General features: G+C 43.2%; 1 protein-coding gene across 4 annotated transcripts in view; it reads left to right on the top strand.

Annotated features, from left to right (window-relative positions):
• IGSF3 (immunoglobulin superfamily member 3) overlaps positions 1-22,285 on the top strand; it is a 100,818-nt gene that overhangs the window by 45,976 nt on the left and 32,557 nt on the right. For all 4 annotated transcript variants that reach the window (XR_011073572.1, XM_068540582.1, XM_068540579.1 and 1 more), the window contains exons 3-4: positions 9,921-10,298; positions 18,040-18,450. Coding sequence is in view for 3 of the 4 variants with exons in the window: in XM_068540582.1 (XP_068396683.1) it covers positions 9,921-10,298; positions 18,040-18,450 (789 nt within the window). In the remaining variant the exon portion in view is untranslated. The remainder of the gene's footprint in view (positions 1-9,920; positions 10,299-18,039; positions 18,451-22,285) is intronic.

Below are 22,285 nucleotides of genomic sequence, written 5' to 3'. Positions count from 1 at the left end.
GCTGAACATTCCAACCCTCTCTTGAAAATATCTAAGGGCCTACCTTGAATTACCTCATTAGCAACAACTTCTGTATGGTCAGAGGCTCCTTGTGAATAACAAAAGACTCTATAACTAAGGAAATTCCAAGAGTTTTAGGAGCTCTGGGCCAGGAACTAGGGGACAAAGACCAAATATATAGTCTTTCTTGTTACCTGGGCTTGGCTGCTTGCTGCTTGAAAGGCAATACAGGAGACACGTATTGGCTGTAAAGGAAAGGTTGCTCTATTCAGGAGGCTGGCAAAACCCAACTCCGAAGATTCTGCTTGACCATGAAAGGGAGAATCATTTGCGGAGGGCGTCAGAGTCTTCGTTATCTTCCACTGTTTGCAGACTTCCTTTTGATTGGTTGGTGGTGAAGTAACAGGGCGGTGCTCCAGGAATCTTGTGCTCAGCCTGAAGTTACCATCCTCCGCCTGGGTGGGGGCCTTAGTCCCTGCAGAAGAACTCAAAGGTATTGTTTATGTTTTTTTTCCTTGAAGAGGAACCAGGACCCTGCCCCATGGCTGCTCCTCCTCAGTTTCTGCATTCTTTAATCACTTGCCATTCTGTTACCCAGTTTTTTCTTTCTCGTCCTTCTCTTTCTTTGTTTTTTTTTGTTTTTTTTTTTTTAATTTTTATTTATTTATTTATTTATGGCTGTGTTGGGTCTTCGTTTCTGTGCGAGGGCTTTCTCTAGTTGTGGCAAGTGGGGGCCACTCTTCATCGCGGTGCTCGGGCCTCTCACTATCGCGGCATCTCTTGTTGCGGCGCACAGGCTCCAGACGCGCAGGCTCAGCAATTGTGGCTCACGGGCCTAGTCGCTCCGCGGCATGTGGGATCTTCCCAGACCAGGGCTCGAACCCGTGTCCCCTGCATTGGCAGGCAGATTCTCAACCACTGCGCCACCAGGGAAGCCCTCTTTCTTTGTTTTTTTAAGAGTTTCTTTTTAAAAAAATTGTTTTTTTATTTTTATTGAGATATAATTGACATTTAACATTATATTAGTGTCAAGTGTACAACATAATGATTCGGTATTGTATATGTTGTGAAATTGTTACTGAACCAAACTCAGGTCTACTTGCTTGATGCACACAGCGAAGCCAATCTACCGACACTGGGTTGTGGTGAAGGAAGGTACAGCGTTTATTGCAGGCGCCTAATGCTCAAAAGACCCAAACTCCCCAGTGGCTTTCAGGGAAGAGTTTTTAAAGGCAACATCAGGGGTGAGGGTTGCTGGGTGTGTGATCAGCTCATGGACTTTCTTCTGATTGGTTGGTGATGAGGTAACAGGGTGATGTTTTGGGAACCTTCATCATCAGCCTTCTGGTTCCAACCAGCCTGGGGTCTAGTGCTTGTGGTCAGCATGTTGTCACCAACCCTCTACCTGCACGGGGGTCTTAGTTCCTGCAGAACAACTCAAAGATATGCGTCAGATTGTTACGTGTATCCCTTGAGGAGAAAGTAGGAGTCCAGTGTCTCTGTCTTATCTCTGAACTGTTGTTTAAGCTATCATTACTTTTCTTGCTTGACTGCTTTTCCTTTGTTTCTGCATTCTCTCACTTCTCTAATTAGTAACTGTTAGAGTCTGCTGTTTGGAACTTGGGGAAGGCCTTAGGAGACTAAAGCCTCTTTCTGTAATCAAGAAACAGGGGACACTGAGGGGCTTGTGTACCTAGGAAGGCCCTGCAGGATCCTGCTCAGTTTCAGAAGGATTACCACCAGAAGTCTGGCTAACATCCTTTGCCACACATAGTTACAGTTTATTTTTCTTATAATGAGAACTTTAAAGATTTATTCTCCTAGCAACTGTCAAATATACAATACAGTATTGTTAACTATAGTCCCCATGCTATATATTATATCCCCAGGAATTGTTTATTTTATAACTGAAAGTTTGTACCTTTTGACCACCTTCACCCATTTCCCACGTTTCCACCCCCTGCCTTAGCATAACGCCCCCAAGGTCTATCCATGTTGTCGAAAATGGCAGGATTTCCTCCTTTTTTAATGATTGAATAATATTCCATTGTATATATACACCATACTTTCTTTATTCAGTCATCAATCGATGGACACTTAGTTACTTCCATGTCTTGGCTATTATAAATAATGCTACAGTGAACATGGATGTGCATGTATGTTTTTGAGTTAGTATTTTTGTTTCCTTTGGGTAAATACCCAGAAGTGGAATTGCTGGGTCATATGGTAGTACTATTTTTAATTTTTTTGAGGAACCTCAGTATTGTTTTCCATAGTGGCTGCATCAATTTATATTCCCACCAATGGAGCACAGAGATTCCCTTTTCTCCACATCCTCACCAACACTTGTTTTTTTCTTGTCTTTTTGATAGTAACCATTCTAATAGATGTGAGCTGATGCCTCATTGTGATTTTTAGTGGCATTTCTCTGATGATTAGTGATGTTGAGCATCTTTTCGCGTGTCTATTGGCCATTCGTGTGTCTTCTTTGGAAAAAAACATCTGTTCAGATCTTCTGCCCACTTTTTAATCAGATTGTTTCTTTGCTATTGAGTTGTATGAGTTCTTTATAAGGACTTTATTTTCTTTAGAGCAGTTTTGGTTTTACAGTAAGATTGAGAGGAAGATACAGAGATTTTCCGTATACCTTTAGTCCCCACACATGCATAACTTGCCCCATTATCAACATCACTCATCAGAGTGGTACGTTTTTTAACCAAGAACGAACCTGTATTAAAACATCATAATCACCCAAAGTCCGTAGTTTACCTCAGGGTTCACTCTTGGTGTTATACATTCTGTGGGTTTGGACAAATGTATAATGAATGACATATATCCATCATTGTATTGATAGTATCATACAGAGTATTTTCACTGCCCTAAAAATACTTTGTGCTCTCCCTATTCATATCCCTGCCCTCCACAACCACTGATCTTTATGGAGACTGATTTTCCATAGTTTTGCTTTTTTCAGAATGTCATTTACTTAGAATCATACAGTGTGTAGCATTTTCTGATCGGCTTCTTTCACTTAATAATATGTATTTTCAAGTTCCTCCGTGTCTTTTCATGGCTTGATAGCCCATTTCTTTTTGCTGCTGAATAATATTCCATTGTCTGTATGTATCACAGTTTATTTATCCATTCACCTACTGAAGGACATCTCATTTGCTTCCAAGTTTTGACAGATATGAAGAGAGCTGCTGTAAATATACATGTGTAGGTGTTTGTGTAGACAGAAGTTTTCAGTTCCTTTGTGTAAATACCAAGGAGCGCAATTGCTGAATTGTATGGTAGGAATATGGTTACTTTTACAAGATACCACAAGACTGTCCTCCAGAGCTTCAGTACCATTTTGCATTTCTGTCGCAGGAAGGGAGACCCCTTCCAGGGCCTGAGAGTGGGCTCTTGTCTAACACTCAGAAATGAATTGTCCGAGGAGACACACGTGCTGACAAAGCAGGATACTTTATTGGGAAGGGGCGCCCGGGTGGAGGGCAGGAGGGTAAGGGAACCCAGGAGGACTGCTCTGCCACGTGGCTCACAGTCTCAGGTTTTATGGTGATGGGGTTAGTTTCCGGGTTGTCTCTGGCCAATCATTCTGACTCAGGGTCCTTCCTGGTGTCATGCACGTCGCTCAGCCAAGATGGATTCCAGCGAGGAGGATTCTGGGAGGTTGGTAGGACATGTGGACTGGCGTCTTCTCTCTCCTTTTGACCTTTCCCGAATTCTTCCAGTTGTTGGTGGCTTGTTAGTTCTGTGTTCCTTACCAGATCTCCTGTTGTACAATAACTCATGCAAATTGTTACTGTCTTTGCCTGGCCAGGGCAGGCGGTTTCAGTCAGTGCTTCCCCTAACATGTCCACCAGCAGTGAATGAGCATTCCTGTTGCTCTGCATCCTCACCAGCATTTGGTGTGGTCAGCATTCCAAATTTTGGTCATTCTGCTAGGCGTGTAGTAGTATCTCATTTTTGCTTTAATTTGCATTTCCCTGATGATGTATGATGTGGCGCATCCTTTCATATGCTTACTTGCCATCTGTATATCTTCTTTGGTGAGGTGTCTGTTAAGGTCTTTGGCCCATCTTTTAATCAGGTTGGTTTTTTCTTTCTTTATGTTTTAGGAGTTCATTTTATGTTTTACAGTACAGTTCATTATCAGATGTGTCTTTTACAAATATTTTCTCCCAGTCTGTGGCTTGTCTTCTAATTCTCTTGATATTGGCTTTCGCAGAGCAGAAGTTTTAAATTTTAATGAAGCCCAACTTATCATTTATTTCTTTCATGGATAATGCCTTTGGTATTGTGGCTGAAAGGACATCACCATACCCAAGGTCATCTGGGTTTTCTCCTAGGTTATCTTTTAGGAGTTTTACAGTTTTGCATTTTACAATTAGCTCTGTGATCTATTTTGAGTTAATTTCTGTGAAGAGTGTAAGGTCTGTGTCTAGATTCATTTCTTTTGTATGTGAGTGTCTAGTAGTTTGAACACCATTTGTTGAAGAGACTATCTTTACTCCATTGTTTTTCCTTTGACCTGTGTCAGAGATCAGTTGACTATATTTATGATGCTAATGTAAATGGTATTGTGCTTTTACTTTTAGATTCTATTTATTCATTATTGGTATATAGGAAAGCAGTTGACTTGTATGTTAACCTCTTGTATCCTGCAATCTTGCTGTAATCGCTTAGTTCAGGAGTTTTTTTGTCAATAAAAACTTCTTTATTTTTACATAGGCAATCATGTCACCTGCAAACAAAGACAGTTTTACGTCTTCCTTCCCAATATGTATACCTTTAAAGTCTTTTTCTTGCCTTATTGAAAAGGAATGGTGAGAAGGGACATCTTTGCATTGTTCCTGATCTTAGTGGGAAAGCTTTGAGTTTCTCACCATTAAGTGTGATGTTAGCTCTAGGTTTTTTGTAGGTAGTCTTTATCAAGTTGAGAAAGTTCCATTCTATTCCTAGTTTACTGTGAGTTTTCATAATGAATGGGTGTTGAATTTTGTCAGATACTTTTTCTGCATCTGTTGATATGACCATGTGGTTTTTCTTTTTTACTTTGATGTGATATGTTATAATACGTTGATTGATTTTCGAATGTTGAACGTTGAATGACATATATCCATCATTGTATTGATAGTATCATACAGACTATTTTCACTGCCCTGGCAGTGAAATGTACCTGGGATGAATCTCATTTGGTTCTGGTATATAATTCTTTTTATATGTTTTGGATTCGATTTGCTAATATTTTGTTGAGAATTTTTGCACCTATGTTCATGACAAATATTGGCCTGTAGTTTTCTTATAATGCCTTTGTTGGTTTTGGTATCAGGGTAATGCTGGCCTGATAGAACGAGTTAGGAGAGGGTATTCCCTCTGTTTCCATCCTATGAAAGAGATTGTAGAGAATTGGTATAATTTCTTCCTTAAATGTTTGGTAGAATTCGCCAGTGACCCCATCTGGGCCTGGTGCTTTCTGTTTTGGAGGGTTATTAATTATTGATTCAGTGTCTTTAATAGGTATAGACCTATTTAGATCATCTTTGCTTCTTGTGTGAGTTTTTGTGGATTGTATATTTCAAGGAATTGGTCCATTTCATCTAGGTTTTCAAATTTGTGATCATACAGTTGTTGATAGGATTCCTTTATTATTCTTTTAATTTCCATAGAATCTTATAATTTCCTCTCTTTCATTTTGGATATTAATAACTTGTATCCTCTTTTTTTCTTTGTTAACCTGGCTAGAGGCTTATTGGTTTTATTGATATTTTCAAAAAACCAGCTTTTGGTTTCATTAACTTTCTCTGTTGATTTTCTATTTTTAATTTCATTGATTTCTACCCTAATTCTTATTTCTTCTGCTTATTTTGGATTTACTTTACTCCTCCTTTCCTAATTTCCTAAGGTAGAAACTTAGATTATTGACTTAAGATTTTTCTTCTTTTCTAATTCAATGCTATAAATTTTCCTCTAAGCACTGCTTTCCCTGCATATCATAGCTTTTGATAAGTCATATTTTAATTTTCATTTATTGATAGTTTAAAAGTATGTTTTTAAAATTTCTCTTGAGATTTTTTTCTGTGACCCGTGTGTTATTTAGAGGTGTGGTGTTTAATCTCCACATATTTTGGTATTTTCCAGTTATCTTTCTATTATTGATTTCTAGTTTAATTCCATTTTGGCCTGCCAGCAGATATTATATGATTTCTATTTTCTAAAATTTGTTAAGGGGTATTTTATGGCCCAGAATGTGGTCTGTGTTGGTGAATGAATGTTCCATGTGAGCATGAGAAGAATGTGTATTCTACTGTCGCTGGATGAAATAGTCTGTAGATGTCTATTGTATCCAGTTGATTGAAGGTGTTGTTGAGTTCACCTATGTCCTTATGGATTTACTGCTTGCTGATTCTGTCCATTTCTGAGAGAGAGGTGTTGACATCATCAACTATGCTAGTGGATTCATCTTTTTTTTCCTTGCAGTTCTATCAGTTTTTGCCTCGTGTAGTTTGATGCTCTGTTGTTATGTGCATACGCAGTAAGACCTGTTATGTCTTCTTGGAGAATTGACTCCTTTAATCATTATGTAATGTCCTTCTTCATTCCTGATAATTTTCCTTACTTTGAAGTCTGTCTAAAATTAATATAGCTACTCCAGCTCTTTTGGTAAGTGTTAACATGGTATATTTTTCTCCATTCATTTACTTTTAATCTGTTTGTCTTTATGTTTAAAGTGGGTTTCTTGTGGACAAGATATAGTTGGGTGGTGTTTTTAATCCACTCTGACAATCTCTGTCTTTTAATTGGTACATTTAGACCATTGACATTCAAAGTGATTATTGATATAGCTGGATTAATATCTACCATATTCATTACTATTTTTTGTTGCCCTTGTTTTTTGTTCCTATTTTTGTCTCCCACTCTTTTTATGTCTTTTGTGTCTAGTCCTTTTTATACAGTTATATATAATACTTGGATCATTTTAATTTATAGAAGTGATACTTACTTATTGCAAAACAAAGAGTACAGAAATGTCTAAAGTAAAAAATGTTATTTTTGATCCCTGCCCAGAGGAACCTTCTATTGTAGGCTGAGAGGGAAGATGGAAGGGACAGTGGGGTCAGGAGATACCTTGGCCAGGGTCGGGGACCTGGGTCTTTTTGAAGGTAGCAGCATCTAGGAAAATGAGATCCGGACAGCAGGGGCAGTGCCAGGAGAAGGAAATGGGGAAGGTGGGGTATGGAATGGGAATTAAACTGCTGAGAAGAAAAAGTTAATTTCTATTTCTATGTTAAGGTCCACTTCCTAAGAGCAGCATTATTTTCAAGGGTCAGAGGCCCTTTGTGGGGTCGGAAGGGAATTCAGAAGATATTTAACAAGCAGGTGCAGCTGAATGTGTATGGGTAAAGTACAATCTAGTATCTATTTATTTATTTATTTGTCAGGACTGTTTATAACCGGCTTCCGACTCGAATAAGTTGTTTTGACCCTGATGCCCTGGCTCATTCAGGCCACTTAGCACTGTTTACCTTTCAGGGGAATAATGTGTATGATCCCCCGATCCAGTGCTTTTGTAAAGTCTGTAAATAGACTGCACTCTAGGTGAGCTCAGTATTGCATCATCATAGCCAGTATCTGATGGGCCTCAGCTGCTTTCTTCTGCCCATTCACTAGAGGAGAATAAAAACTTTCTTAACCCAAATCAACGAAGGGAGGAGCTCAAAGCTATTGAGAGTCTTAAATCAGGATCTGGTCTTTAATTTGGGCACCTGGCTGGCACTCTGTAGATAAAGACATCTGGACACTGCTCTGTGTTAGAGTTTTTAAAACTCCTAATGCCCAGGCTTCTGCACACCAGACCAGTTACATGGGGTGGGGCCCAGGCCCTGTTATTTTTTAAAGCTCTCCAGGTGATTCCAGTGTGGGTCTAAGGTTGAGAAGTAGTGCCCTAACAAAGATGCTGGCTCGTCCTGACCTGCTTCCAGCCTTCTTTGCAGCGGGTGGGGTGTGGTTGTGGCTGTTTTGTCCTATGACATTGAAATGCACGGAGACCTAAATGTTATGAATGTAAGTAAATTTACGTACGTACCACTTCCATCTGTTGATTTGCCACCTCTCCCCACCCGCCTTTTCACTTTCCTTGCTTCTGTTGCTTAAGCCAAGGTGGGGTTCCATGTAAGATTTTGTTTGGGAGAAAAGACTGTGCGTGAATAAAAGTTTATAAGCCACAGGCCTTTCCTTGTAGCGTCTGTTTTAGATTAGATCAGCTTGCTTTGAGGCTCAAGCATCCCCCGGGCTGGGCTTAGAGCTGCATCCCGCTAGGATTTGAGCTGTCTCGGCTGTTCCCCAGCTGGATCCGTTTCAGATAAGTTTATGATGGGGCAGCTGTGATTGCCTTTTGGAGGGAGAGTGGGAGAAGCTTTCATGGGAGTGGGAGTGGGCTGCAGCTGTGGGTGGAGGTGGGTGACCCCACAAACGGTGTCATCGTCAAGAGGCCATTGGCGTGTCCTTGAGGGATCGCTGGCCAAAATCCTGTCCTCTCTGGATCCAGAGCCACAGCATATTCCAGCCAGGAGGGGCCCTAGCTAGCAGCTCTTTCTTAAGGACTAATTATGGGCTAGGCCCCATGCTAGGGGCTTTATATATGTTATCTAATTCAGTCTTTTGATAACTCTATGAGGCACACATGATTATCCCTATCTTGCAGATGAGAAAACTGAAGCTTGGAGAGGTTAAGTAACTTATCCAAGGTCACAGCTAATCTAATAAGTGACAAAGCCAGCATTGGCACACGTGCTAGTCCACTCCAAAGCCTTCTTAGAAATCATTTTGTGGATGAAGAGATCAAGGTCCAAGAGAGGAAAAGCAGCCTGTTCAAGATGGCACAGCCAGCTCCAGTTCTGGGCAAAGCTGTGACTAGTCCTCCCCTGCTCTTTCAGCCACAGTGCTGTGCTCCCCTGCTGTCAAGGGGAAGGCCACAGGGGTGTGCCCCCCTCCCACCTTCTCAGTGGCTCAGGCAGAATCAGTTGCGCTGGCATGGAATGAGTAAGCAAACTCACTATATTTCCCGCCCCTGAATCTGCGAGGGGAGACCATGTTAAGAGCACGGAGAAGGCAGGCAGAGGCCAGGCGGAGACGCATATCCCAGCCAGAAGGTGGGGCGGCCGGTGGTGAATCAGAGCTCAGTCTCCAGAGCAGCCTGACTTCCTTGTTATGGGGAGTGGGGGTGGGGGGCGCCATCAGTTGCCCCCATCGGCGGTGTGTGGGCATCTGGGCGTCAGGGATGTGCGTCAACCCTTCCCATTCCTGTTCATGTGTACTCAGAACAGCGGCCTGCAGGAGCTCAGCTTTGCCTCCGCATATGGAGGGAAGAGGGTGTAACGAATGCTCTACATGGTGTCACGGGAGTAGCTACCTCTTGCAAATAAGGGTGCAGCACCAAAGAAAGGGCCCCAGGACTCCCTCCTACCAGCCCTCTAATCAAGAAAGGAGCGTTTATTTAGTTTCAGCCAGATTGCAAGGCAGTTGCTTTTATTTGTTTTCCTCTGAATTTGTGCCAAGGATTCAACTTTTCCTGCTCATTTTATTAAAAACTTCATAAAGGGCATTAATAAATAGATATAAAACTGCCGCATAAATGACAGAGGGACTAAATGAAATTCCCAAGGGTCAGCCATTGAATAAGTAGCAGAACCATGTCCTTGCGTGGTCAAATTCCCATATATGCAAATTAGGGACAGTGCTTTACCACAGTGTTTTAATTAATATTTATAAATCAAAGAGCGCCTCAGAAAGGGCCAGTAAGCTACTTATATTATCACCACGTCGCATGAATAACAAACCCTTTGAACATTGCTACCTGCTTTGCATTTTGGTCTGAGAAGTCAGTGAACCTGTTGTGTGTGTCTCCCCCACAGGGGTAGTGTCAGCACAGCGGCAAGTCGCCGTCCAGGAAGGACCCTTGTACCGCACAGAGGGCTCCCACGTCACCATCTGGTGCAACGTCAGTGGCTACCAGGGGCCTTCTGAGCAGAATTTCCAGTGGTCCATTTACCTGCCCTCCGCCCCTGAGCGCGAGGTCCAGATTGTCAGCACCATGGACTCTTCCTTCCCTTACGCCATCTATACCCAGCGTGTCCGCAGCGGGAAGATCTACGTGGAGAGGGTCCAGGGGAACTCGGCTTTATTGCACATCACCGATCTCCAGGCCCGGGATGCTGGGGAGTATGAATGCCACACGCCCAACACCGACGAGCGATACTTCGGGAGTTACAGCGCCAAGATGAGCCTCGTGGGTAAGGAGATAACTGTGTTCACGTGGCTGGTGTCCTGCCTGAGTGTCATAGTCAGTGTGAGCTGCTATCATAATTTATCATAGACTGGACTGGGTGCTTAAACAACAAGCATTTATTTCCCAGTTCTGGAGGCTGGAAGTCCCAGATCAGGGTGCCAGCATGGTTAGTACTGGTGAGAGCCCTCTTCAGGGTTGCAGAGTACTGACTTCTTGTTGTCTCCTTACATGGCAGAAAGGGAACGAGAAAGCTGTCTGGGGTCCATTTATAAGGGCACTAATCCCAGGGACTTCCCTGGCGGTCCAGTGGTTAAGACTCTACGGTTCCACTGCAGCGGGCACGGGTTCAGTCCCTGCTCTGGGAACTAGGACCCTGCATGCAGTGTGGTGCGGCCAAAAAAAAGGTGGGGGGCACTAATCCCATTCATGAGGGCTTCACCCTCATGACCTAATCACCTCCCCAAAGCCTTATCTCCAGATACCATCACACTGGGGATTAGGTTTCAACACAGGAATTTGGGGGGGAACATAAACATTCAATCCATAACACTGAGTCACTTCTTTTATAGCGCACTTTTATTTGACTTTAAAAGGAGAATCCAAAGCTCCCCAAATATTTTAGAGGTCAACAGGTAGCATAAGTGAACCAGATTTGTGTGTTCACTTGTAAATAGTAGAAGGCTGAAGCTGAAACTTAAAGAAGATCTAATGCAGATGTTAAGAATTTCAGAGAAGGTTAACTGACCCTCTAGCTGGTGAAAGGGGATATAAAAACATAAGGCAAGGACATTTGTGGTTGATAAGCTGAAGAACTGATGAGGAACACTAAGCAGGTGACATCAGGTGGAAGAGAGGCCAAACCTCTAGGAAATGATGGGCCTTTGTTTTTTTTTTTTTTAATTTAATTTAATTTATTTTTTATACAGCAGGTTCTTATTAGTTACCTATTTTATACATATTAGTGTATACGTGTCAATCCCCATCTCCCAATTCATCACACCACCACCACCACCTCTCCCGCCACTTTCCCTCCTTGGTGTCCATACGTTTGTTCTCTACATCTGTGTCTCTATTTCTGCCCTGCAAACCTGTTCATCTGTACCATTTTTCTAGGTTCCACATATATGCGTTAATATACGATATTTGTTTTTCTCTTTCTGACTTCACTCTGTATGACAGTGTCTAGATCCATCCACGTCTCTACAAATGACCCAGTTTTGTTTCTTTTTATGGCTGAGTAATATTCCATTGTATATATGTACCACATCTTCTTTATTCATTCGTCTGTCGATGGGCATTTAGGTTGCTTCCATGACCTGGCTATTGTAAATAGTGCTGCAGTGAACACTGGGGTGCATGTGTCTTTTTGAATTATGGTTTTCTTTGGGTATATGCCCAGTAGTGGGATTGCTGGGTCATATGGTAATTCTATTTTTAGTTTTTAAGGAACCTCCATACTGTTCTCCATAGTGGCTGATTCAATTTACATTCCCACCAACAGGGCAAGAGGGTTCCCTTTTCTCCACACCCTCTCCAGCATTCGTTGTTTGTAGATTTTCTGATGATGTCCATTCTAACTGGTGTGAGGTGATATACCTCATTGTAGTTTTGATTTGCATTTCTCTAATAATTAGTGATGTTGAGCAGCTTTTCATGTGCTTCTTGGCCATCTGTATGTCTTCTTTGGAGAAATGTCTATTTAGGTCTTCTGCCCATTTTTGGATTGGGTTGTTTGTTTTTTTAATATTGAGCTGCATGAGCTGTTTATATATCTTGGAGATTAATCCTTTGTCCGATGATTCATTTGCAAATATTTTCTCCCATTCTGAGGGTTGTCTTTTCATCTTGTTTGTAGTTTCCTTTGCTTTGCCAAAGCTTCTAAGTTTCATTATGTCCCATTTGTTTATTTTTGTTTTTATTTCCATTACTCTAGGAGGTGGATCAAAAAAGATCTTGCTGTGATTTATGTCAAAGAGTGTTCTTCCTATGTTTTCCTCTAAGAGTTTTATAGTGTCTGGCCTTACATTTAGGTCTCTAATCCATTTTGAGTTTATTTTTGTGTATGGTGTTAGGGAGTGTTCTAATTTCATTCTTTTACACGTAGCTGTCCAGTTTTCCCAGCACCACTTATTGAAGAGACTGTCTTTTCTCCATTGTATATCCTTGCCTCCTTTGTCATAGATTAGTTGACCATAGGTGTGTGGGTTTATCTCTGGGCTTTCTATCCTGTTCCATTGATCTATATTTCTGTTTTTGTGCCAGTACCATATGGACTTGATTACTGTAGGTTTGTAGTATAGTCTGAAGTCAGGGAGTCTGATTCCTCCAGCTCCGTTTTTTTCCCTCAAGACTGCTTTGGCTATCCGGGGTCTTTTGTGTCTCCATACAGATTTTAAGATTTTTTTGTTCTAGTTCTGTAAAAAATGCCACTGGTAATTTGATAGGGATTGCATTGAATCTGTAGATTGCTTTGGGTAGTATAGTCATTTTCACAATATTGATTCTTCCAATCCAAGAACATGGTATATCTCTCCATCTGTTTGTGTCATCTTTGATTTCTTTCATCAGTGTCTTATAGTTTTCTGAGTACAGGTCTTTTACCTCCTTAGGTAGGTTTATTCCTAGGTATTTTATTTTTTTGTTGCAATGGTGAATGGGATTGTTTCCTTAATTTCTCTTTCTGATCTTTATTTGTTAGTGTATGGGAATGCAAGAGATTTCTGTGCATTAATTTTGTATCCTGCAACTTTACCAGATTCATTGATGAGCTCTAGTAGTTTTCTGGTGGCATCTTTAGGAATCTCTATGTATAGTATCAGGTCATCTGCAAACAGTGACAGTTTTACTTCTTCTTTTCCAATTTGTATTCCTTTTATTTCTTTTTCTTCTCTAATTGCTGTGGCTAGGACTTCCGAAACTATGTTGAATAATAGTGGCGAGAGTAGACATCCTTGTCTTGTTCCTGATCTTAGAGGAAATGCTTTCAGTTTTTCACCATTGAGAATGATGTTTGCTGTGGGTTTGTCATATATGGCCTTTATTATGTTGAGGTAGGTTCCCTCTATGCCCACTTTCTGGAGAGTTTTTATCATAAATGGGTGTTGAATTTTGTCAAAAGGTTTTCCGGATCTATTGAGATGATCATATGGCTTTTATTCTTCAATTTGTTAATATGGTATATCACATTGATTGATTTGCATATATTGAAGAATCCTTGCATCCCTGGGATAAATCCCACTTGATCATGGTGTATGATCCTATTAATGTGTTGTTGGATTCTGTTTGCTAGTATTCTGTTGAGGATTTTTGCATCTGTATTCATCAGTGATATCGGTCTGTAATCTTCTTTTTTTGTAGTATCTTTGTTTGGTTTTGGTATCAGGGTGATGGTGGCCTCATAGAATGAGTTTGGGAGTGTTCCTTCCTCTGCAATTTTTTGGAAGAGTTTGAGAAGGATGGGTGTTAGCTCTTCTCTAAATGTTTGGTAGAATTCACCTGTGAAGCCATCTGGTCCTGGACTTTTGTTTGTTGGAAGATTCTTAATCACAGTTTCAATTTCATTACTTGTGATTGGTCTGTTCATATTTTCTATTTCTTCCTGATTCAGTCTTGGAAGCTTATACCTTTCTGAGAATTTGTCCCATTTCTTCCACGTTGTCCATTTTATTGGCATAGAGTTGCTTGTGGTAGTCTCTTAGGATGCTTTGTATTTCTGCAGTGTCTGTTGTAACTTCTCCTTTTTCATTTCTAATTTTATTGATTTGAGTCCTCTCCCTCTTTTTCTTGATGAGTCTGGGTAAAGGTTTACCAATTCTGTTTCTCTTCTCAAAGAACCAGTTTTTAGTTTTATTGATCTTTGCTATTGTTTTCTTTGTTTCTATTTCATTTATTTCTGCTCTGATCTTTATGATTTCTTTCCTTCTGCTAACTTTGGGTTTTGTTTGTTCTTCTTTCTCTAGTTCCTTTAGGTGTAAGGTTAGATTGTTTATTTGAGATTTTTCCTGTTTCTTGAGGTAGGCTTGGTATTGCTATAAACTTCCCTCTTGGTACTGCTTTTGCTGCATTCCCATAGGTTTTGGATCATCGTGTTTTCATTGTCATTTGTCTGTAGGTATTTTTTGATTTGCTCTTTGATTTCTTCAGTGATCTCTTGGTTATTTGGTAACATATTGTTTGGCCTCCATGTGTTTGTGTTTTTTACGTTTTTTTCCCTGTAATTGATTTCTAACCTCATATCATTGTGGTTGGAAAAGATGCTTGATATGACTTCAATTTTCTTAAATTTACCGAGGCTTGATTTGTGACCCAAGATGTGATCTATCCTGGAGAATATTCCATGTGCATTTGAGAAGAAAGTGTAATCTGCTGTTTTTGGATGGAATGTCCTATAAATATCAATTAAATCTATCTGGTCTATTGTGTCATTTACAGCTTGTGTTTCCTTATTAATTTTCATTTTGGATGATCTGTCCGTTGGTGTAAGTGAGGTGTTAAAGTCCCCCACTATTATTGTGTTACTGTTGATTTCCTCTTTTATAGCTGTTAGCAGTTGCCTTATGTATTGAGGTACTCGTATGTGGGGTGCATATATATTTATAATTGTTATATCTTCTTCTTGGATTGATCCCTGGATCATTATGTAGTGTCCTTCCTTGTCTCTTGTAACATTCTTTATTTTAAAGTCTATTTTATCTGATATGAGTATTGCTACTTCAGCTTTCTTTTGATTTCCATTTGCATGGAATATCTTTTTCCATCCCCTCACTTTCAGTCTGCATGTGTCCCTAGGTCTGAAGTGGGTCTCGTGTAGACAGCATATATATGGGTCTTTCTTTTGTATCCATTCAGCAAGCCTGTGTCTTTTGGTTGGAGCATTTAATCCATTCATGTTTAAGGTAATTATCGATATGTATGTTCCTATTACCATTTTCTTAATTGGTATGGGTTTGTTTTTGTACGTCCTTTTCTTCTCTTTTCTTCTCTAAGTGTGTTTCCCACTTAGAGAAGTTCCTATAGCATTTGTTGTAGAGCTGGTTTGGTGGTGCTGAATTCTCTTAGCTCTTGCTTGTCTGTAAAGCTTTTGATTTCTCTGTCAAATCTGAATGAGATCCTTGCCGGATAGAGTAATCTTGGTTGTAGGTTCTTCCCTTTCATCACTTTAAATATATCATGCCACTGCCTTCTGGCTTGTAGAGTTTCTGCTCAGAAATCAGCTATTAACCTTATGGGAGTTCCCTTGTATGTTATTTGTTGTTTTTCCCTTGTTGCTTTCAATAATTTTTCTTTGTCTTTAATTTTTGCCAATTTGATTACTATGTGTCTCGGCGTGCTTCTTCTTGGGTTTATCCTGCCTGGGACTTGCTGCGCTTCCTGGACTTGGGTGTCTATTTCCTTTCCCATGTTAGAGAAGTTTTTGACTATAGTCTCTTCAAATATTTTCTGGGGTCCTTTCTCTCTCTCTTCTCCTTCTGGGACACCTATAATACGAATGTTGTTGCGTTTAATGTTGTCCCAGAGGTCTCTTAGGCTGTCTTCATTTCTTTTCATTCTTTTTTCTTTATTCTGTTCTGCAGCAGTGAATGCCACCATTCTGTCTTCCAGGTCACTTATCCGTTCTTCTGCCTCAGTTATTCTGCTACTGATTCCTTCTAGTGTAGTTTTCATTTCAGTTATTGTATTGTTCATCTCTGTTTGTTTGTTTTTTAATTCTTCTAGGTCTTTGTTAAACGTTTCTTGCATCTTCTCGATCTTTGCCTCCATTGTTTTTCCGAGGTCCTGGATCATCTTTACTGTCTTTATTCTGAATTCTTTTTCTGGAAGGTTGCCTATCTCCACTTCATTTAGTTGTTTTTCTAGGGTTTTATCTTGTTCCTTCATGTGGTACAAAGTCCTTTGCCTTGTCATTTTGTCTGTCTTTCTGTGAATGTGGTTTTCCTTCCACAGGCTGCAAAATTGTAGTTCTTCTTGCTTCTGCTGTCTGCCCTCTGGTGGATGAGGCTGTCTAAGAGGTTTGTGCAAGCTTCCTGATGGGCGGGACTGGTGGTGGGTAGAGCTGGGTGTTGCTCTCAATGATGGGCCTTTGGACGTGGCTCTGAGCTGCCTGGGGTGCTGCTGAGTCAGGAAGCTAATGCAGCTGCAGGACCGTGCTCAGACCTGAAGTGGGTCTGTGTGGTCCTTTGGCTCCAGAGTAAGGAATTTTGCACCAGCTGTCTGCCTTGGCCCCTGGATGATGGAGGGAGCTGGAGGAGGAGGGAGAGGGATTTCATTGTGGACGGCTCTGGGCCACAGTGTTTGCCAATGTGAAGGGTCAGAATTATCAAGGCTGTTCTGTTTTTCTGTCCACGTCATAATTTCCAGGCTTAATTGTGATAATAAAATCTAGAAATTAAGATTTCGACCCTTCACATCAGAGAGGGGGTGGTGTTTAGTCTCCACAGCAAACTGCTGACCAGGTGACCACAGGGGAAATCTCATCGCTTGCCTGACTCATCCCCATACCATGGCTTCCTTCCAGCCCACGAACATGGCACATGTTGACACATGAATCATATGAAAATTAAACCTACTAAAAAATTGAGGATGCTGCTGCTTCTCTCTACCACAACCTTTTTTTTTTTAAAAATAAATAAATTTACTTATTTATTTTTGGCTGCTTTGGGTCTGTGTTGCTGCGCACGGGCTTTCTCTAATTGTGGCGAGTGGGGGCTACTCTTTGTTGTGGTGCTCAGGCTTCTCATTGCGGTGGCTTCTCTTGTTGCAGAGCACGGGCTCTAGGCGCAAGGGCTTCAGTAATTGTGGCACGTGGGCTCAGTAGTTGTGGCTCACGGGCTCTAGAGCACGGGCTCAGTAGTTGTGGTGCACGGGCTTAGTTGCTCTTTGGCATGTGGGGTCTTCCCGGACCAGGGCTCGAACCCATGTCCCCTGCATTGGCAGGTAGATTCTTAACCACTGCACCACCAGGGAAGTCCTTTTTTTTAAAAAAAAAAAAAAAAAGGAAGAAATAACCTTCCTAGACCACTGCATTGCTGACATGGGGGTGGGGTGGCTAGAAGGGAGAAAATGAGCAAGTTGTATAGAAAATGTGAAACTCGAAGTTCCAGGGACTCTTTTTGTTTGAAGTTCAGTCAGAAGCCAAGTTAAAATGTCTGGAAGCAATACTACCGTGAACAACAAAATCTTATTTGACCTGACACAGAATTCCTTTTACATGTTATTTTCAGGGAGTTCGTTTATTATGTAAACTGAAGTATGACCCACTTTCTTTTAGGTCTACAAACATTATTTTACTTATGTATTTTTTTTATTGAAGTGTAGTTGATTTAGAATGTTTCAGGTGTATAACAGGGTGATTCAGTTATACACACGTATATTCTTTTTCAGATTGCTTCCCATTATAGGTTATTACAAGATATTGAATATAGTTCTCTGTGCTATACAGTAAGTCCTCGTTGTTTTCTATTTTATATATAGTAGTGTATATCTGTTAATCTCAAATTCTGAACTTATCCCTGTGCCCCCAACCCACTTTTTATCTGAGTGTTATTGAAATATCAAACAGGTAAGTGTAAGTGCCAGAAAATTGCAGTCCAAATCCAAACAGAAAATTCATTCGGTTTCTGTGCCATCTGGGGTCCTCCTCCATGGCCACACAGGGACTGTCGAAGGCTGGTGGGTGGGGGCTCAGCCCCACAAGTGTAAGATCTGTGGCCTTGTGACCGTGTCCCGTGGCTGTTCCTGTGTTGCAGTGATCCCGGACTCCCTGCAGTCCACTGCTGTGCGCCACACTCTGCACAAAGTGGAGCAGGACCCCCTAGAGCTCACGTGTGAGGTGGCCACGGAGACGTTGCAGCACAGCCACCTGTCCGTGGCCTGGCTACGGCAGCGGGGCGGCGAGAAGCCGGTGGAGGTCATTGCCCTGAGCCGGGATTTTGTGCTGCAGTCGAGCAGCGACTACGCGCAGAGGCAGAGCCTGGGGGAGGTGCGCCTGGACAAGCTGGGGAGCAGCACCTTCCGCCTCACCGTCTTCCACTTGCAGCCCTCCGACCAGGGCGAGTTCTACTGCGAGGCCACCGAGTGGATCCAGGACCCAGACGGCTCGTGGTACCCGATGACCCGAAAGCGTTCCGAGGGGACTGTGGTCAACGTCCAGCCCACTGGTCAGTCTCTCGTCCCCAGTCTCTGTCTGGCAGGGAGGGTGGTCAGACAGGCTGTGCAGACTCTTCTGGCAACTCTGCAAGTACTCGGGGTACAGAGGGCCCAGGTATCCCAAGCCCTGACCTTCTCAGACTGCACTCCCCCGGCCCCTGAGTCCAGCGGGGCTCTAGACCAGAGCCAAAAGCTATTGCTTGACTGCCTCAGCTGGGCTGGGGGCAGGTGTTCCATGGGCCTTCTGTCCCCTGGTTTTGGTTGGAAGGTGGTGGTGTGCTGTCATGGAGCTGCAGCAAGTGCCCAAGGGCTTTTCCTTGTGTTGCTGCCCACCTTCAGTGAGGGGCTGCCATTGTCCTGGTGAGCGGAGGTGTGGTTTGTGGGAGGTGAGCTGGGGCGTCTGAGGTACAGGTGGGGGGCCCCCTTCAAGACCTGTATTTTGACACCCCGCCACCCCACCCCATCCCATTTGCTCCAGTCAGATGGTGGTGGTCTTGGTCTTTGCATAGCTTTCCTGCCCCCTGTTCTTCTGCCATCCTAGGGGTGTGCTTCAGACTTAGCTAATAGCACAGATTCCCAAGCTCAGGCAGTACAGATTCCTGAATCAGGCTTCTGGGGTGGGACCTGGGAAGCTGGATTTTCAGTACACTTCCACTGTCTATGCTTTGTCAAGCGCAGATCTAGAAGTAAAAGGGCAGAAGCGATTCTCTGGACATCTAATGGGTGTGAGGGCTTTTACGAGAAGGGTTGGGCTCCTGCGCTGGGAGCACTTTATCTGCTCTGTAGGACCCAGAGCATTTAGCAGCTTCTGGAACTTCCGGTACTAAATCTACAGAAGGCACTTTATTTCATATTTATCCCTTCCCTTCCTGGATGGTTTTAAGAGCAGCTTCAAAAGTCTGGGCCAAATTTTAAGTCTTAGCACTTTCAAATTAGGTTGCATCAGTTAATCTTCTTTATTTTAATCTTACCAATTTGGAATGAGGATTTTTTTGAATTTGCCCAGCAAATGTATCAAGATGAAGCCAGGAAAGGGAAAACTAGGTGAAAAAAAAGTCGATGACTTCACTCTGTGTCTGTGCTGCTCTGGTTCAGTGGTTGTAGCCCCAGTGTTGCCCTTCTCTTAGTTGATTTCAGTCAACATTTAGTAAGTCTCTGCAACGCTGCAGGTGTGGCGATAGGCATCGGGGATTCAGAGATGAATAACGCTTGGTCCCTGCACTCAGGGAACTACAGATGTGAAAGCCAGTGGCTGAGTGAAGGATGCCCTGGGAACATGGTGAATGTAAAGTGTTCTTGCAACATTGTTTTCCCTGGGTGGGGTGGTTGAGGAAAATTCAGGAAAACCAACGCATTTGGTGACTTGAACTGAGTCTTGAAGCTTGAGCAGACATCAGGAGGAGAAGCATAAAGGTACAGAATCGTTTGACCTGTTTGGCAAGCACAGAGAAGTCAAGGGTGAGCAGATGTTGAGTTCCGGATAGGAGTGGTGAGAGGAGATAGGAAAGGTGGCCTGAAGCCCACATGCTAGAATGTGAGCTTGGCCTTGACTCTGTGGTCCCAGCATTTCAAGTTGTTCTCCTTGGAATCTTAGGAGTCCTGTAGAGGTGCCTGAGCAGTCGCTTGTGGGTGTGGGCATGTGTGTGTGTTCGTGTGCATGGGTGCATGCCATGGGGTGCTTGAGGAGGGCGTATGAGGGCCGTGGTGTTCCCCCCTTGCCTGAACCAAATGTTTTCTGTATTGGGCAGCAAAAGACTTTGTATGAGGAAAGGAAGGCCTCCCCACTACCGCCCCACCTGAGCATAGCTTGAAAACCACTGCTGCCAACATTTGGAGGAGGGAATAGAGATTTTTAAGCAGAGAGTGACACAATCAGACCTGGGTTTTAGAAGGGAACAGCCATGGAGGCCACCTAGTGTTGACTAAACAGGTTGGGTCTGGAGTAGGGAGACCAGGTAGGGAAGGGCTGATAAGGCCAGGGCTAGGTCAGTGGCAGTGACCTAGGAGGCGGGCAGTGGGTGCTCGAGGCAACAGAATGGAGAGGATTGTGGAAGGAGGAATCCGAGGCTGGGGCTCGGGGGGTACCTGGAACTGTGATAAGGAGGGATGAGGCAACGTGCCAAGTCTTGCGTGAGAGCCTCTGCTTCGCCTTCAGCGGCAGCACTGGGTGTCTTTGCATTTGTTCTTGTAAATTTTGGTCAAGGAGTCCATCCCGCAAGCGGACCTTCGTAGAGATGCTCAGCATGTCATCAGACGTGGCACTCAGAGGCTGAGCTTGGGAGCGATGAGGGCCCAGGAGAGCTGTGGCAGTAGGAGGTGGTCAGGGGAGCAGGTTCGAGAGACAGAGTGGCCAGGCCAGCGGGAGAAGCAGCAGCAGGAGGGACGGTGTCATGGACCCAAGGGAGGAGAGCTGGTCCAGAGGCTAAAACGTACTTGAGAAACGCCTTTGGTTGTGATGGGCGGGGGTTGTCATTGGGGACATTTGCTGGGTCAGCGAAGTGTGGGAGAAGGCCCAAAGCCAAATTTCAGTGAGCTGAGGAGTCAGGGGGTATTGGAAAAAGCATAAATCGATTTACGGAGGTTTAATTGACTGGGTATAACAAGGGCAAATGGCCGTGCAGAAAAGAGGATGGTTTGCCCTGAATCTCATCTTCAGCCTGGGAATGTGAAGCCTTCACCAAGCCATGGGGGGATTCCTGTGAGATCAGAAGACTCTTTGGCTGCCAGAAGAAGACAGCCACTGTTGCAGCCAGCCTAACTCTGAGGAAGTGGGAAGTCTGAGGTCTGGGGCACCTGTTTGCATGTCTTCAGTGGCATTTATGTGGAAGGGGTGCTTTTTTTTTTTTTTCTGAAATCTCTGATGTTGAGGTATAAATTACTGTAATCTGGTTGACCAGAAAGCCAGTATCTGGCAAATGACATGGGCTCTGTCCCACGTGGGTGTATGCATCTAGGCAGAGGCTGGCAGAGTGAAACCCAGGTCTCTCAGGTTGTTCTTTTGGGAAGGGAAGCTGAGGCAGCAGCTGTCACTTTAGAAGTGAGCCCTTGGAGTCGTTGAGGGTAATTCGCTTTGTCAGGAAGTTTGGGTAATAAAGGAAGAAGCTGATTCGCTGGAGAAAATGGGTATTGGGGGCAAGACACTGGCTCATGTGGGAGGAGAGGAGATGGAGAGCCTGAGGAACAGGTGGGTACAAAGCCAAACTTGAGCTGGAGAATAGGAATGTGGAAGCAGCACTCTTGTGATTGTGTTTTTTAGGGAAGTAGGATTCTCATCTGCTTGAAGAGTGCATGGGATAGGGGGATAAGAATGGGGCAAGGGCCTTAAAGGTAAGATACCGCTTAAAGATAGTGGTAACGGTTTGGAAATGCCGGTGTGGGGAAGACAGTCGAGATTGGAGCTAATGGATATACAAGGAATTCAAACATCCCTGTAAATGCGATTCTCCAGTCAATGTTTTCTTTAGAGGAACAGAGCTAGAACTGGGAGGGGAAGGACTTGGGCAGTACTTACAACTGCAGCCTCTCCCACCCAAGGCTCTGTGACTCTGTTTACCAGGACCCTTCACTCCTTTGTCTTCTGCCGCGGGTGCCTGTGAGATAAGATCATTGTCTCACGGCATTGACAGTCACAGTGCACTGTTACATGGTGTGTGGGACAGTTAGTGGCGATGAGCCCTTCTTCGATCACCACCTGCCCTCCGCGCCGCCCCCCCCATGCCTGGTTCAACTCCCAGCTCTTTGAAGGGTGCTTGGGTTCACTGACCATTTCAGAGGTCATCTGGCTGTCCTTGGAAGTAGGTACTTTCCTACTCCATCTTTCTAGAGATTTGATCTGACAGGTGATAG

Source organism: Eschrichtius robustus, chromosome 3 (assembly GCF_028021215.1).
Source record: "Eschrichtius robustus isolate mEscRob2 chromosome 3, mEscRob2.pri, whole genome shotgun sequence".
NCBI lineage: Eukaryota > Metazoa > Chordata > Mammalia > Artiodactyla > Eschrichtiidae > Eschrichtius > Eschrichtius robustus.
The sequence above is the reverse complement of the archived record's forward strand: the minus strand, read 5'-3'. Positions and strand labels throughout refer to the sequence as shown.